Source organism: Drosophila albomicans, chromosome 2R, assembly GCF_009650485.2.
Source record: "Drosophila albomicans strain 15112-1751.03 chromosome 2R, ASM965048v2, whole genome shotgun sequence".
Classification (NCBI taxonomy): Eukaryota; Metazoa; Arthropoda; class Insecta; order Diptera; family Drosophilidae; genus Drosophila; species Drosophila albomicans.
Window position 1 is genome coordinate 22,053,106 of NC_047631.2, and position 17,803 is coordinate 22,070,908.

The following is a 17,803-nucleotide window of genomic DNA, read 5'->3' on the forward strand; positions in this document are numbered from 1 at the left end:
ACGACAGCGACAAAAGGCGTCGCAATACGCTTCTCGACTTTTAAACAGCTTTTACACATGTGCTCAATATATATTTCTATATGTATATCATATAGTGTGAGTATAGCTCCCCCGTTCAATATCAAGCGCATAAATATTCATGCAACACATTTGCAAAATATATGTATGTAAAAAAAAACGCCAAGCAAAAAGAAAAGACAGCTGATAAGCTTCACCAGACTTCAGGAGCTACTTGCAGGATGTTGTAACGTGCAACGAGAAGAAGCACAAGGCGACAGGGCTATCGGCATTTGCGGGGCACGCTTTAGAGTCCGGCTCTAGCTCGTCGGCTTTGGGGGTGGTGGTCTTGCTTATGCCAATAGCCCTTTCTTCGCTGCTCATTATTATTAATTTAAGATCAGAAATTGAGCGTGCTGCGACGAAGAAGAGATTGCTAGAAAACTAGCCGGAAAGAGAAGGAAGATCCAAAAATGTCTCAAAAAATAGAAAAAAAAACCAAGAGAGAACCAGAGAGAGAGAGAGAGACAGAAAGAGAGAGAAAGAAAGAGCGAGAATTGAGGCAGGCCATCACAGCTGTTAAGTGATGAAGTCCCCTCCCAACCTATGATCACAGCATCAGAGCATGGCTCTGGTGATCCCTTTTAACCCTGCGACAGTGGTGTCGCTGGCTGGTTTCGGCTAAATGAAAAGTAAATTATTTCATGGTATACAATATTTAATTAATGATAGATATTAAACAATATGGCATTATAAATAAAAATAGTACAAAATGATCAATAATACTACAAGAGGATAGTTGCAATATTTCTTTTAAAGTTTCTTTTAAATATATAATGTATTTTAATTTCAGTGCTTTGTATTATTTCATGTATCAAATTTTAAACTTTAATTTAATTTTGTAATTTATTTTCAAACATTTTTTTTTATAATATTTAATAGTTTTAATTTTTTTTCGTATGCTTTTCTATAAATTTATATTTCGTGTTTGTACAATGTAAATCGAGGTGAAAGTATAAAGTGTGTGTTTCGCAATAAAAAAACTCACCAACAGAACTCCTGCGGCGGCGATCGATCTCCGACGAAGGTGTGCTGGAACAGTGCTAAATTAAATAAAAAAAAAATACAACTTTCACCGAAACACTTCATATTGTACCTACGCGAAACTGCTACTAGTTATTCAATATAATTTGCATACGTTTTAATTTTTGTTTTAATTTTTGATATTTCATAACTTGGCACTGATTTTCATAACTTATTTGTTTAATTTAATTTAATATAATAATTTTCGTTTAGGCATTTTGCCTTCTAAGCTTTTAGCTGTTTTGTTTTATATTTTAAATTTTTTGTAACTTGTGCACTTCACATTCAACAATTGTTTTAAATTCTAAATTCTCATGGCTCTACAATTTCTTATTTAATTTCAACTATTTCATTTATATTTGTACATTTGTTTTGTTTAATTCTTGTAGCGCTTCAATTTTTTTAATTTGTTATTTTACAATATTTTAGCGCTTTTAATTTTAATTGAATGTGGCACAATACAAGTTCTAATTTTAACTTTTCAATTTTTATTTTTTTTTTATCAACAAAACAGCTGCGCTAATTCCTTTTGATTTTAAATCATTTTATCTTTTAACTTTTGAACTTAACTTTTAACTTTTATTTTCTTTTTTGTGCAATTTTGAAATTCTGCAATTGCAGTAGCGCTTTTAAAATTAATGTGAATTTTAACTATTTTTTGTGAACAAATGAACTTTCAATTTTTTTTATAATTGTTCAACTTTTAACTTTTTAGCGTATTCATTTTTTTAAACAATTTTAACTAAATTAAATTAAATTTAATTATTTTAATTTTTAATATTTCTGTGCAATTTTTGCGATTTTTGCTATACTAAATTTTTCTCAACATGTTTCATTCTAACTAGTGCTGAGCGGCGCTACACTATTGAGCTTTACTCTATCATATTGTTTCACTGTTTTTTTTTTTTGTTTTATACAATGTAGCGCATCATTTTAAACTTTTCAGATTTGGTTTTAATTTCTCATAAATTCACTTCAACACACACACACACTATATATGTAAGCGATCTAGTCGCTGATAATCAGGAGTAAAGATGAGATGAGATGATAAAGATGAGATGAGATGATGAAAAAGATACTGGTGATGATTAAAGTTGAGGTTGACGACGCAGATGCAGGCCAAGAAGTCGCAGGGGTGCTGCGCTGGCGGCTCGAGCAGAGATGTGCTCGCTGGTGCTTTGCTGGCCGCTACTGCGGCAGCCAAGATGGCGCTCAGTGGCGCTCCGCTGGCCGCTATGCGGCGGCAAAGGTGGCGCTAAGGGCGCTCCGCTGGCCGCTATGCGGCGGCAAAGGTGGCGCTAAGGGCGCTCCGCTGGCCGTTATGCGGCGGCAAAGGTTGCGCAACGGGCGCTCCGCTGGCCGCTATGCACGCAACGGCGGCGCTAAGGGTGCTCCGCTGGCCACTATGCGCGCAAAGGTGGCGCTAAGGACGCTTAGCTAGCTGCTATGTGCCGCAATGAGAGCACTTTGGCGCGCTTTACTGGCCGCTAGGGCGGCGACAAAGATGGCGCTTAGTAGCGCTCCGCCGGCTGCTAGCTTAGGCACTGTCACGCTCAAAAAGAGCCAAACCAAAAGCAGAAAATTTCGGAAACGACCTGTGTAAACGACAACAATAAGTAAAGTACACCTACCAGAATCTATTACTATTTATTCTTACCAAGTATCAAATGCACTAAGAGAATTCTAACCTCTAGTGTCTTGTGGTATAAATTTTTATACCAACCAATATGCGTCTATGCACGCTGCCGGTCACCAGAAAAGTGCTTTGACCGGAACCAGCCTAGCTTAAGCTAGCTGCGCATGCGCGTGGTGACACAAACGTCAAAGCTGAGCTTTCCAGTGCAACTCGCTAAACGTCAAATGAGCTTTTCAGCGCAGCTGAGGCACTACTAAAAGCTCGGCTTTACAGCGCAGCTGATGCACTTAAAGCCGCGCCCTTGGTTGAAATTTAACTTGCATACTTTTAGGAGCTACTTGCAACAACATGAACCTTGGCTTAAACTCAGCAGACTTTTAGGCCGAATTCAATACATGTTGCTGTAGGCGCCGTTACAAAACCCCCCCGCTACAATCAGACTAGGGTATTCCTTTTCAATAGATACCCTAGACTGATACCGCCGGAAGCAACATCATTGTCGAATGTCCTTGACATGATAATTGCCTAGCAAATGGCCTTGTAAATCTTCGAGCTCATAATTCGAATTGCCGAGTTTTCTACGAACTCGCGCCTTTAGAAATGCGGGACCAAACTTTGCATTATAACCAGTCTGGAAGCAACTTTGCTTGAAATTTCGACGGAACACTTCTTGTCCTGGCGCGAAAGTTATTATTCTTGACCGCAAATTGTAACGTTTCTCGTTCACATCATGCTTAAGTTGCATCAGCTTACATGCATTCTTACGGATCAAATCAAAAGAGTCCTGTCGATTAAATACTAATGATCGATCATCCAGCATGTTTAGCTTTCTAAGCAATGCATATGTTGACCCCGACGTAATCATGTGCTGGCCGAAAGCCATGTAATATGGAGAAGTACCGATGCTCGAATGCACGGACGATCTCAAAGCACAGCATATTTTGCTTAAGCTTTCGTCCCAATCCTTCTGATCTGGACGCAAGTAAGCTCTTATTCCCGAAATTACCGAGCGATTAACTCGTTCAGATGCATTCGCTTGAGGGGAATGAACAGCGGTGAACATTTGATTTACTCCATACTGTTTCAAGAGCTTTTGAAACGCCTCAGAGCGAAACTGCGATCCATTGTCAGAGACAATAGTTTCTGGAACGCCGAAAGTCATGAATAATTCTCCTTCCAGATATTTAATTACGAGAGCCGCGTTTATTTTTTTTACTGGCTTAAGGAAAACATATTTTGAGAAATGGTCGAGTACTATAAATATTCCAATATTTCCACTCCTTGATCGGGGATACGGTCCAAGAAAGTCAATAAAAAGGCGTTGGAAAAACCGCTGACTTTCAGGAGCTTTACCCAAAGGAGGTCTCAGAGCATGATTTGGTGCTTTCGTAGTTTTACAAACTTCACAAGCGTTGATGTAAGCTTTAACATCAGAAACGAGACCAGGCCAGAAATAATATCTCCTCACTCTTTCGATGGTTTTGTGGATACCCCCATGTGAGCACAAAGGACTGTCATGTGACTGGAAAAGAATTTCAGGGACCAATTCTTTTGGTATCCAGAGTTTCCAGGCATACTCGTCGTGTATCTGCTCTCCTGTCAAATGCTCAGCCTTACGATACACGTAGCCACTATCAACTTTTAAATCCGGAAAATTTGTACTATTAGCTTTTACGCTATCGAGCAACTCCAAGTACTCTTGAGACTTGAAATGTGGCGAGTCTAAATCCACAATTAAACCCTGTCGTAAGTCTATGGCAGCCACGCCATCTTCATTCACTCTCGACAGAGAATCTGGTACCACATTCATCGAGCCTTTCCGATGTTCTATTTTAAAACGATACCTTTGTAACGATAATGCCCAACGAGCTAGACGTGAATTTAAATCATGGTTGGACATCAGCCATTTTAATGAAGCATGATCAGTCACAATGGTGAACTCGTGTCCTTCCACGTAAGCACGAAAATTCTTCAGTGCTACAATCGCTGCTAAACACTCTTGCTCGGTGACAGTGTAATTGCTTTGAGCTTTGTTGAGTTTTTTCGAAATGAAAGCCACTGGACGTTCATCTCCGTTCTCATTCAATTGAACTAACACTGCCCCAACGCCAGATTTACTAGCATCGCAATGTATTGCGAATGGCTTAGTAAAATCAGGGCTGCATAACACGGGAGCTTCACTAAGGCGTGATTTCAACACGTCGAATGCTGTGCATGCTTCCGGTGTCATACTAAATCTTCGTTTAGTGGTCATTAAATCAGTTAAAGGTGAAGCTAACGAGGCAAAATTCGGAACGAACTTGCGATACCAACCGCACAAACCCATGAAGCTTCGCAAACCTCGTAATGTTTTCGGAAGTGGAAAATCTTTTATGGCTCTGACTTTCTCTGGGTCAGTCTTAATTCCACCGTCTCCGATTATGTGGCCCAAATAGTGCACACGGCGCATGCAGAAATGACTTTTGCCAATGTTGATTGTCAGACCTGCACGCTCAATGTGGAGAGCTATCTCTCTCAACACCTCCAAATGGCCATTGAAGCTAGATGAGACTATAAGCAAATCGTCTAAATATACAAATACTTCATTTCTAAGATGGGCCGGTACTACCTTGTCCATCAATCGCGACATAGTGCTAGTCGCGTTACACAATCCAAAAGGCATAACCTTAAATTGATATAACGGCCTACCAGGGACAGTGAAAGCCGTTTTATCTCGGGCTTGAACCTCGAGAGGCACTTGCCAATACGCATCCTTTAAATCTAAGCTGGTGATGAACTCAGCTTTAGGTAGTCTACTCAAAATGCCGTTAATTTGAGGAAGTGGATACGCATCTTTCTCCGTGAAGCTGTTTACTTTACGGCAGTCTAAACAGATTCGCACTTTGCCTGGTTTTGTTACCATAACGATTGGGGAAGACCAGGCGCTTTCTGACTCTTCTATCACTCCCAGTTCCAGCATCCTGTCTATTTCAGCATACATCGCCTTTTCTACAGCAGGCGAGACTGGGAAATGTCGCTGCTTAATAGGCTTAGCGCCGCCCACATCTATAGAATGCGAAATTAAATTCGTCTTCCCTAATCCCTTTCGAGCAAATGAAGGAAAACACTCTATCACAAGAGCTAGCTTGGCCCTGTCACTGCTCGATAATTCATGTTGGTCCTCATCTTCAACTTTGGTGTTAAAATCTTCGACACTGGCTACTGCTAGATTTTTCGGAAGAAGATCGTAAAGCTTCCAGAAATCAATACCCAAATACAGGTCTTGTTTCAGGGATGGAACAATATAAACTTCTAAGAGTTTTTCAAGATTAGCGTACTCTACCTTAACTTTCATCCGCCCTACAACTTGCTGAAGTCTTCCATCGGCAGTGGTTGCGCTTTTCTTAATTTCTTTAAATGCGATTTTATTCTCAATAATTTCTTTTGCTAGCGCTCCTCCGCAACAACTTATTGAAGCCCCTGAATCCAGCAGACCGTACACAGTGCGATTGAGAATTCGAACGGACAAAAATGGTCGAGGATCGCTAGATCCAGGTGAGAGTGTGCCTATGTGTTCTAACCCTAGCACACACTTTTTGACCTGCTGCCAAAACGATTTAATGCGCTTTGTGCTTCGAGTTTTGGATCTCGTAAAATCTGGTGAAAAATCATTTGTAAGAACGGTTTTCTCTTTCAATATTGGTATTTTTTGATGTAGTAATAAACTGACATCGTTCTGTAAGTCCGGTAAAATTTTCACATTTGGTAATGTGTATGGTGGAAGTTGTGAGACTTCCGTCACTCGTCTGTCATTGTCGCTTGGCTTCTTGAGGCACTCGAAGTCTTCGGTTTGTACGCTGACTTCGATGTGCCGGGCTTGGAGTTTTTTTGAGCACTTGCCACAACTCGGCTTGTACGTGTTAGCTGCTCCACATCCATAACAAAAGACTCTTCGGTCTGATACGCAATCCTGGTATCGGTGTCCTTCCTTACGGCAATTCCAACATACCAAGGATAGAGCTTCTATGTCTAACTCGCTTTCGCATTCTGACTCAATACTCTGAGTTTGACAATCTACAACCTCTGCGACTTCACGTCTAAATGGTGTCCTTTTTACGTAGCCGTGAGACTTTTGGACATCGTCCAAAAAGGTTTCGCGTCGACGGCATATCTCCCTCAAATCTGACACAGTTTTTACGTCTACATTTAACAGCTCATGCCGTATTTCAGGCCTTAAATTGTTTTTAAGGACGCGAACGACCTTCAGAGTAGACCACGGCACTTCTAACTGATCTATTAACACAGATAAGCCTTCGTAAAAACTGTCAAACGACTCATTCGGTTTCTGTTTTCTGTTCCTAATAAGCTCCTCTATGTCACAATCGTCTCGTGCGATTTTGAACTGTGATCGCAAGGCTGCGCACAATTCTTCCCATTTCACATCATAGACGCTTTTGTGGTAACGCCAATAGAATTCGAGGGCCTTGCCTTCGAAAAGTACGCTAGCATGCTTACATAGAACAACAAAATTCCCGCCTAAGGTCTGATGTGTGAGTGCCTCTGCTCTATATATAAAATTGTCAACGGATACTCCTGTTCCAGAGAATTTCATTTTCCAACCATTTAATACTTGCACTACCTTGTCTGGCCTATTTAATAGGTCGGATACATGCGACATTGGAGTGCCAGAATTGATCCTTGCAGAGTCAGCATTGAAGTTTTGCTCTCTGACATACTCAGGCCTACTTTCCATTCTCTGCCCTGTTGGAGGTGTGCTGGTTCTAGCATCGCTATTTGCTGGAGTCGCGATCAACCTTTGCACACTATCTACGACCGAACTCTGAATTAGTTCGGCCATCCTCTCGGAGAGAGTAGTGAGCAATCTTCTCTCCATAGCGAGCAAGGAAAGAGCATTCACGGATTCAGGATTCTCTGAATCACTTACGCGTATGTTCGATCTCATTTGCGATGTGCTAGCAACGTCATCCGTCACTGAATCGCTATTCCGCTCTTCTGCCTGACGGCTTTTAGACTGTGAGCGAGTTTGCAACCCTTGAGTATTCGATGGCTCAACTGGCCTGGATTGCACTTGACAAACTGGGCATTTGTCCTTCGTTTTAAAATGCAATTCTATGCACTTTTTGTGAAACTCGTGGTTGCATGCGGTTCTATACGCCTCTGCAACGGACTTAATTTCCTTTTTGCATAAAGGACATGAAGCGATAGGCAAGCCCATTGCTCCCTTGTTCGGCGATCGAGCAACACTCATTTTTCAAAGGGAACGAAACAAACTATAGAGCTAATAAATGTTTCCAGAGTCGATCTTAATCGAAAATTATCAACAGAAGAAAAAACCAAAAATTTACTAACCAACGAACAATGTATATAAAAAAAAAAAAAAAATAATAAATAAATAAATAATAAAAATTAAAAAAAAAAATACAAAAATGGTACTATTCAAAGGAACCAAAAATAACGTAGAGATATAAAGAAATAATTCATAAATATTTTTAGCCGATAACAAAGCCTGACAACCACATATCGTAGGGTAATTTCATTCACTACCAAAATTCTCAAAAAAAAAAAGAAAGAAATAGAAATAGTGTATTAAATGTATTTTCCATCAAAATTAGACCTGATTTACGGACAACAAAGCAGTTTACAATACTTTTGTTGTATTCCAGCAAATCAGAGAAGCCTAATTCCTAAGAAGAAGAATTTCAAATTTAGGTATTCCTCAGTCATTCGTGGTTGTAGCATTTTCCAATTAAAATGTCTACATATTCCAAGCCGTCTGACATAAAGAACATTAAAATTTGAACCGTTTCACCAATAATTAGAAACGAAAATTCGAAAGAAGAAGAATTCAATTTTGGATATTCTTCAGTCATTCTAGGTTGCAAAATTTTGTAAACAAAATATTTACACATTCCATTCGACTGACATGAAGAACATCAAAATTTGTGCTGTTTCACCAATACTGAAAATCAATTTAAATGGGCCAAAATAATCTACCGTAGTTGAATTATTTTGTATTTCCTCATAAAAATAAATACTCCATTATTGGCAAGTACAAGAATTACAAGAGAAAATTCCTACACAACTTTTTCTTTTTGGCCTGCTTCACCAATGATGAAAAATAATTTAAATGGGCCAAAATAATCTACCGTAGTTGAATTTATTTTGTATTCCTCATAAAAATATATACTCCATCATTGGCAAATACAAAAATTAAAAGGGGAAAATTCCAATCCAACTTTTTCTTTTTGGCCAAAAAGGAACTGATTGTGTATTGTTGTAATCCATAACAAATTTGAGATAAAGTCGAATTTTTAAAAAAAAATGAATGAAAAAGAAAATGAATGAAAAGAAGATGAAAAGATTTTAGAGTACGATATTTGAATTTATCCGAGAGTCTTAATGAGTATTCACTGTACTCACTAAGGCCCTACACGTTGGGCGCCACTTTTTTTTAATTAATAATAATTAATTAAAACTGTAACGTGCAACGAGAAGAAGCACAAGGCGACAGGGCTATCGGCATTTGCGGGGCACGCTTTAGAGTCCGGCTCTAGCTCGTCGGCTTTGGGGGTGGTGGTCTTGCTTATGCCAATAGCCCTTTCTTCGCTGCTCATTATTATTAATTTAAGATCAGAAATTGAGCGTGCTGCGACGAAGAAGAGATTGCTAGAAAACTAGCCGGAAAGAGAAGGAAGATCCAAAAATGTCTCAAAAAATAGAAAAAAAAACCAAGAGAGAACCAGAGAGAGAGAGAGAGACAGAAAGAGAGAGAAAGAAAGAGCGAGAATTGAGGCAGGCCATCACAGCTGTTAAGTGATGAAGTCCCCTCCCAACCTATGATCACAGCATCAGAGCATGGCTCTGGTGATCCCTTTTAACCCTGCGACAGTGGTGTCGCTGGCTGGTTTCGGCTAAATGAAAAGTAAATTATTTCATGGTATACAATATTTAATTAATGATAGATATTAAACAATATGGCATTATAAATAAAAATAGTACAAAATGATCAATAATACTACAAGAGGATAGTTGCAATATTTCTTTTAAAGTTTCTTTTAAATATATAATGTATTTTAATTTCAGTGCTTTGTATTATTTCATGTATCAAATTTTAAACTTTAATTTAATTTTGTAATTTATTTTCAAACATTTTTTTTTATAATATTTAATAGTTTTAATTTTTTTCGTATGCTTTTCTATAAATTTATATTTCGTGTTTGTACAATGTAAATCGAGGTGAAAGTATAAAGTGTGTGTTTCGCAATAAAAAAACTCACCAACAGAACTCCTGCGGCGGCGATCGATCTCCGACGAAGGTGTGCTGGAACAGTGCTAAATTAAATAAAAAAAAAAATACAACTTTCACCGAAACACTTCATATTGTACCTACGCGAAACTGCTACTAGTTATTCAATATAATTTGCATACGTTTTAATTTTTGTTTTAATTTTTGATATTTCATAACTTGGCACTGATTTTCATAACTTATTTGTTTAATTTAATTTAATATAATAATTTTCGTTTAGGCATTTTGCCTTCTAAGCTTTTAGCTGTTTTGTTTTATATTTTAAATTTTTTGTAACTTGTGCACTTCACATTCAACAATTGTTTTAAATTCTAAATTCTCATGGCTCTACAATTTCTTATTTAATTTCAACTATTTCATTTATATTTGTACATTTGTTTTGTTTAATTCTTGTAGCGCTTCAATTTTTTTAATTTGTTATTTTACAATATTTTAGCGCTTTTAATTTTAATTGAATGTGGCACAATACAAGTTCTAATTTTAACTTTTCAATTTTATTTTTTTTTTATCAACAAAACAGCTGCGCTAATTCCTTTTGATTTTAAATCATTTTATCTTTTAACTTTTGAACTTAACTTTTAACTTTTATTTTCTTTTTTGTGCAATTTTGAAATTCTGCAATTGCAGTAGCGCTTTTAAAATTAATGTGAATTTTAACTATTTTTTGTGAACAAATGAACTTTCAATTTTTTTTATAATTGTTCAACTTTTAACTTTTTAGCGTATTCATTTTTTTAAACAATTTTAACTAAATTAAATTAAATTTAATTATTTTAATTTTTAATATTTCTGTGCAATTTTTGCGATTTTTGCTATACTAAATTTTTCTCAACATGTTTCATTCTAACTAGTGCTGAGCGGCGCTACACTATTGAGCTTTACTCTATCATATTGTTTCACTGTTTTTTTTTTTTGTTTTATACAATGTAGCGCATCATTTTAAACTTTTCAGATTTGGTTTTAATTTCTCATAAATTCACTTCAACACACACACACACTATATATGTAAGCGATCTAGTCGCTGATAATCAGGAGTAAAGATGAGATGAGATGATAAAGATGAGATGAGATGATGAAAAAGATACTGGTGATGATTAAAGTTGAGGTTGACGACGCAGATGCAGGCCAAGAAGTCGCAGGGGTGCTGCGCTGGCGGCTCGAGCAGAGATGTGCTCGCTGGTGCTTTGCTGGCCGCTACTGCGGCAGCCAAGATGGCGCTCAGTGGCGCTCCGCTGGCCGCTATGCGGCGGCAAAGGTGGCGCTAAGGGCGCTCCGCTGGCCGCTATGCGGCGGCAAAGGTGGCGCTAAGGGCGCTCCGCTGGCCGTTATGCGGCGGCAAAGGTTGCGCAACGGGCGCTCCGCTGGCCGCTATGCACGCAACGGCGGCGCTAAGGGTGCTCCGCTGGCCACTATGCGCGCAAAGGTGGCGCTAAGGACGCTTAGCTAGCTGCTATGTGCCGCAATGAGAGCACTTTGGCGCGCTTTACTGGCCGCTAGGGCGGCGACAAAGATGGCGCTTAGTAGCGCTCCGCCGGCTGCTAGCTTAGGCACTGTCACGCTCAAAAAGAGCCAAACCAAAAGCAGAAAATTTCGGAAACGACCTGTGTAAACGACAACAATAAGTAAAGTACACCTACCAGAATCTATTACTATTTATTCTTACCAAGTATCAAATGCACTAAGAGAATTCTAACCTCTAGTGTCTTGTGGTATAAATTTTTATACCAACCAATATGCGTCTATGCACGCTGCCGGTCACCAGAAAAGTGCTTTGACCGGAACCAGCCTAGCTTAAGCTAGCTGCGCATGCGCGTGGTGACACAAACGTCAAAGCTGAGCTTTCCAGTGCAACTCGCTAAACGTCAAATGAGCTTTTCAGCGCAGCTGAGGCACTACTAAAAGCTCGGCTTTACAGCGCAGCTGATGCACTTAAAGCCGCGCCCTTGGTTGAAATTTAACTTGCATACTTTTAGGAGCTACTTGCAACAACATGAACCTTGGCTTAAACTCAGCAGACTTTTAGGCCGAATTCAATACATGTTGCTGTAGGCGCCGTTACAATGTAATGTAAAAAAAAAAGAAAAGAAATCTAAAAAAAATAAGAGAAAAATTCATGTATGTCTGTGCGTTGACTGCAAACCTTAGATAAATTTAGTCACATATCCTTGGCCCGACGCTGCCTTATAAGCCATAAATTATGCATGGCTCACTTTTGAACAGCCGCTGCCGCTGCCATTGACTCAGTTGAACGTTTGAGCGTCAGTGAATGTGGTAAGCTCTGGCTTCTAGTTATTTTTCCGTCTCAAATCTTCCTTTGCTCTGACTCTCGCTTAAATAGAGCAATATCATCGCAATTCCAATACAGTTTACAGTGCCTTTTTTGCCTTGTCAAGCTTGTACTCTGCTTACAGATTCACTTCAAGATCAGCATTATTGCAAAAGCCTATAAATAATTTACCATCAAGACTGGCGCACGACTTTAAAATAAACAACGTTTGCGTTCAGCTTTCAACTCAATTCAATTTACCTCACACTCTCCATGGAGTTCTTGCGTAGCTTTATTTAACATATAAATTGCCTGGCATTTAAAATGCAATTTTAACGGACTTTGCGTTTGCCAATGGCTGACCATTTGTTTTGTCCATTCAACAGTTGAACTTCCTCCCCGTCCTCGTCCCGATACCAGCATTCTCTGCTAAATTTTCGTTGAGCCAAAAAAAGGAAACCAGCATATGTAAAAAGTTTGTCTCATTAGGCGGCAGCTCTCGAAAGCAAACGCCATGCAACTCTTCAAATGATTTATGACGCGCCTTTTGTATATAGTCCCTTAACCCGAATTCTCCACACTGCCATTTCCACATCCTGTGCTTCCGTTTTTTTCTTTTTTTTTATTATTGAAATACTTGAAGTAAAAGACAAAGCACAGCCCACAACTCCAATAAAGTGAAAAAGGTGCCATAAACAACAAGCGGGGGCGATGTTTGTCAGTGCCTTTCTCCCTTTCCTTTCCTTCACTTCTCTTCCGTTCTCTTTTTTTTTATGTATTTGCCGAGGGGACAGCCTGCTGTGCAAAAGATGTTACCTACCAGAAGAGCAGAAGAGCACGAGGAGGAAAATGAGATAGAAAGTGAAAAAAACACAATTGTAAACAATGAAAAGGAAAATCTTCCTAACTGCGGCACAAATTTTTCATTTATTTATTGAGACGAACGAGAAGGCGAGCCGAAAGCAAAAGTGGATAAAGTGCGAGACGAAAAAAAAAATTGAAATTTGTGCACGTTTGCTTCCTTTTTCCGCTTTTTAAATGAAACGGACAATTCAATTTATGTTTGCCCCAACAGAAACAGCAACAGCAACAACAACAGCAAATAGCAATAACAGCAGACAAACTTCATTAGAAGAATGATAGAATGGGGAAGGCTGGCGAATTCATTGGATGAACATTTCTCATTTTAATACCCTAAAATAAAAAAGAGATTCGAAACCAAACCCAAAATCCCAGGCATGCAACTGATGAAACCCCTTTAGAATTTCACAGTCTGTCAAAAATTAAAGCACGAAATTCAAGTCAAGAGATGCACAAAGAATTTCAAATTATTTTAAGAATTTATTAAATTCAAAAATTCAAGGGTATTTAAATTTCATACATATTCATTTAGGATTTTTTCGTTCCAATTTTCGTTTCGTATCCATTTTTTTAAGTATTTCTTTAAATACAATTGTTGTCAGCTTTTTGGGGAAGAAAAGCTGGCCACAAAACGTTACAAATGGCAAATGGTAAATGGCAAACGGCAAATAGAAAATGGAAAATGTGGAAACTGGCAAATATCAGAAAAGTTTTAATGCGCTAAATCGATGGATGACCGCAAAAAGTTTGTCCAATGCCTGTGGACACTTGAGCAGCCCCACAGATAACTTTTTGTGCTTTAAGCTGGCGCTGTAAATGAGCTTAGGGAGACGATTACGAAAGAGACAGACCGGATGCAGCATCGCCTTCGAAGGGAGGGAGGGGAGGAGGCAGTTGAGTTGCATTGTGACAAACTTTTGGCATGTGTGGGTGTAAAACTTTTCATGTTATACTTATTTTTTGTTTGGCTTTGGCTTCGGCTTCGTCTGCTGACTTTGTCGATAAGTTTTGAGGCTGTTGGCAACCTTGAGCTCAGGCTAAAGCACAGCTGCAGTGATAACCCGCCGTGCAATGCACTTGTGGCAAATCAAAGCCAAAAAACGATAAGCGACCCAGTTCAGCACCTTGAACACCTTTTGGGAGGTGTAAAGTGCAATTCATTATCACACAAAGGTGGCAGCCAAATGCGCCAACGAAATGAATTGCATAAAATGCATGAGAATGCATGTTAGTTACTTTTCTGCTTGTTGTTGCTGTGGGAATTAAAAGGTTGCTGCCCCCTAATGTCAGCCCTCCTCTGCTTTACGTTCAACGTTCAAGTGCCACATAATCCTTGTACTTGCTGTTGTTGTTGCTGTTGTTGTTGTTGTTGTTGGTGTCCTCGTCGCGACGCGTCAGACTGTAAATAATGAAGTTTGCACCTGGGAGCCGCAGTAGCAGTGATTTGCGTTGGGCGTTGGTGGGCGTGGCAAATGGCAAAGCAGCAGGGGAGAGTAGAGGAGCAGCAAGAATAGCAAAATGTGTGGCATGCTTTTAGCAAACGGTCGCAAAACCGCAAAAAAAGAGACATACAATAAATATGCGTAACAAAAATGTTGCACAAACAACAAGCACAAATTTATGAGCTTTGTTGGAGTATAAGAAGCGCCACAAATGTAAACAAAATGAAAGCGAGCGAGACACGACAACAAGGACACAAGCAAAACGACACACAGAGAGAGAGAGAGAGTGCGAGTGAGAGCAAAGACTGTTTGTTTATGCATTGAACGACACACCGAATGTCATTTGGCTATGTGACATTTTGAGGCCTCAGCTGTCAGCCTATTAAGTCATAAATAAATAATTATGCAAAAAAAGATAGATGAGAATATTCCGATGCTCTAGAGAAACAAAGCTTTAACACACAGCTGTGAATACCCGTTGTTATGTCTATGTTTTGTGCAGGGTATAAAATCTCAGAAATTGAGCAACGGCGACTTTGGCATATGTAAACAGAATTTATTACACAGCAGACAGCATACACAGAAAGAGAGAGAGTGTGTGTGTGTGTTTGTACAAAGCGAGAGCGAGACAGAGAGATGACAAACAGTCTAGCCTGTTGTGTCGTCCTTAATCTGCAATTTTATTTTTCATCCACAGGGCAAGCTGTACATCAATTTACATTGCTGTTTGTTTACATACTCTGGCTATCGAAAATATGAGCAATGCAGTTTATTGGAGATTTACAAATATTGCGAATTTATATTTTCATAGCACAGTTAAAGCTGCACTAAATTTAGATGAATTTCATGGCTGTAACTCATCGTGTAATGTTGATTCATTAAAGCTAGACAAGTTCTGGGTATGACTCCTGGCACTGGCTCCTTTCTTGTTTAATGTCGGCGCTAAATGCCGCTGCTAGGTAAACACGGAACATTCTGGTACGTTTCTAGTCCCCAAACGCAAAACGTGATGCGCATTTTTCGCAGTGCGCTAGAAGCACATACAAAAACTTGCTTCAAACTTTATGGCTGGCCCCATGTCTGTGCATAGAGGCCAGAGGGTATCCTCTCAAAACACGCAGCAACTTGCCGCAGCAGTCGTGTCGGGGCCGTGGCAAGAGTTGTGGCAGCTGCAAGTTGACTGACTCGCTCTCTTCCTCTGACGCGTCTTCCAAGTCTGTTTGATGAAACCCGCGTTGCGACTTAAAGCACCAAGCGCCAAGCAAAAATTTCAGATGTCAGTCAGCGATGCATTCATTTGCGAGTTACGCGTTAAATTGAGTGCGAGTGCAGCTTCAGCTAAAAAGGTGCAACATTTCTGAGGTGCAGCAAATGCAAATGAAAGAGATGTGCATTAAGTTGTCGAAATTGTAACGACCTGCTGCTGGGGAGCTTCGGGAGGGGGGCAAGAAAAACTTGTGCAAAACGACTCAACAGAAATTGCGAGCTCAAGTTGTTTTCTAGCAAATGTCTCTCTAACCGGAAAGTTGACTAAATTACGAGTATCTGCGCAAAAGCTTTTAACAAATTTCCACAATGGCAACGCAACTTTGTTGCACTTTTCGCCAAGTTCTTTGCACCATTATCACTTATGCTAATGGATATTATGTGCTTAGAGAGCACACGATGGTCTACAATTAATTATGCCAGATCCTAATCCAGAGAGCTTTCACATTAATGATGCACAAAACAAAGCCAAGAAAATGCAGACTTTAAATGGAATTTTTATTAAAACGGAATTTATCAATTTTCTAGAATTTTGCTGGTTTCTTTTTGTCATGTTAAGATTTTTGTCACTTAAGATTTTCTTATAACTTACCACAACTTTGACACACCTAATGCTTGTCAGCAATTACAAAAGCTTGTACAACCATTTACTGTCATATTTTAATTGCATTTCTATCATTTACATCGCAGACCAGAGCCAACAACTCTAATTGATAGTTGGTCTGAGGGGAGAGAGAGACAAAAATGCAAATTCTGTTTGAACTCTGGGATAATTCAAAAGCTTTAAGCTTCAGCAAAAGTAAATTTCGTTTTGGGAAACGAGCAAAGTCATAAAATAAAATGACCATAAAATGCCAGAAACTAAACTATTTTTCCAATGATGGCATGTAAAACAAAAGCCATTGCCACAGAGAGCGAGAGAGAGAGAAGAGGAAAAGCAACACAGCTGCGAACCCAACTGAAAGTGGCAAGTTTTTGTAGCCGGAAGCTTCGACGCTCACACAGCCCACAACATAAAAATCACATTTATTTTTGACACAGAAAACTATTGAAGCATAAAAAGTGGATTTTTCTGTGGCCTCATATTCTCTCATATTTTTTACTATCAACTATTATTAGTATAACTCTGGCCTGTAAATAAGTAAAATGAGAAGAGTTTTTCCTTTGTAATACTTGCAGGGTATTTTCTATTCTATTCGTTTCTTTTTCACATCCCCACCGAACTATGCTAAATTGAATTCCAAAGATTTCAAATATTTACTTTAACTTTGAATTTTATTTTATTTTCTTTTATTTAACACAGAGGCAACATGCCCGGCCGACCAATTCCGCTGCGGCAATGGCAATTGCATACCGAAGTTATGGCGCTGTGATAATGAGAATGACTGTGCGGATGGTTCCGATGAAGCCCCTGGCACATGCAGTAAGTATTCCTCCAGCTACGCACAGATGCACAATTTGTTGCTCACTTTATAGCCCTTTCGAAATCGCAATAGTAATGTCATGCCTGCTCGGCTTCGAGTTCAAGTGCCGAAATGGCGAACAGTGTTTGCCAGCCCAGTGGATGTGTGATGGCGCTCCCGATTGTCGCGATGGTTCCGATGAACTTGATTGTCGTAAGCAAACCAGATTAAAGTTCAAAAACAAACATTTCGACTACTACTAACCCGGAGGATTCACACAACTACTAAAACTGAAATGAAGAGGGAATTCATAACTTAAAGAACCGCATTTAAGCATGATATTTATTTCAATGCATGCTGGGCAAAAACTAAGCTCCATCTTCCATCTATCTTTGACTTTATGACTTGGGCGCGCCTAAAAGTTGGCCTCGGTTCTCCATAAATTAACGTCACCAGGCTCGAGCACAATATCGCGACGAGAGCATCAAAAATGCCGCCACCAGCGGAACTAATTTGTATTTATGCATTAGTCCTCGACCCTCC

The 17,803-nt window shown here is 39.3% G+C and overlaps 2 protein-coding genes across 10 annotated transcripts in view; both read left to right on the forward strand.

Moving 5' to 3' along the window:
- LOC117574242 (low-density lipoprotein receptor-like) overlaps nt 1-17,803 on the forward strand; it is a 48,374-nt gene that overhangs the window by 15,008 nt on the left and 15,563 nt on the right. For 5 of the 7 annotated variants that reach the window (XM_034257956.2, XM_034257958.2, XM_034257959.2 and 2 more), the window contains one exon: nt 17,161-17,280. In XM_034257956.2, the coding sequence (XP_034113847.1) occupies nt 17,161-17,280 (120 nt within the window). Of the gene's footprint in view, nt 1-17,160; nt 17,281-17,353; nt 17,474-17,803 lie in introns of all 7 variants that reach the window. The other 2 variants (XM_034257963.2, XM_034257957.2) reach the window with 1 other exon arrangement.
- LOC117574247 (uncharacterized) lies at nt 1,946-11,665 on the forward strand. 3 transcript variants are annotated; one of them, XM_052006581.1, is made up of 3 exons: nt 1,951-2,372; nt 11,278-11,320; nt 11,364-11,663. In XM_052006581.1, the coding sequence occupies exons 1-3, from the start codon at nt 2,144-2,146 to the stop codon at nt 11,467-11,469; spliced, it is 378 nt and encodes a 125-aa protein (XP_051862541.1). In that variant the 5' UTR covers nt 1,951-2,143; the 3' UTR covers nt 11,470-11,663. The 3 variants fall into 3 exon arrangements, with proteins under 3 accessions (XP_051862542.1, XP_051862541.1, XP_051862543.1); XM_052006582.1 differs by lacking the exons at nt 11,278-11,320; nt 11,364-11,663 and adding an exon at nt 2,416-2,667 and having other exon boundaries at nt 1,946-2,372; XM_052006583.1 differs by lacking the exon at nt 11,278-11,320 and having other exon boundaries at nt 11,364-11,665.

Coding starts and splice junctions, on each gene's coding strand:
- LOC117574247 (XM_052006581.1), top strand. CDS start 2,144: ATGATGAAAAAGATACTGGTGATGATTAAAGTTGAGGTTGACGACGCA. Junction 2,373..11,277: donor GCCGCTATGCGGCGGCAAAG/GTGGCGCTAAGG, acceptor GCGGCGGCAAAG/GTGGCGCTAAGGGCGCTCCG. Junction 11,321..11,363: donor GCCGCTATGCGGCGGCAAAG/GTGGCGCTAAGG, acceptor GCGGCGGCAAAG/GTTGCGCAACGGGCGCTCCG.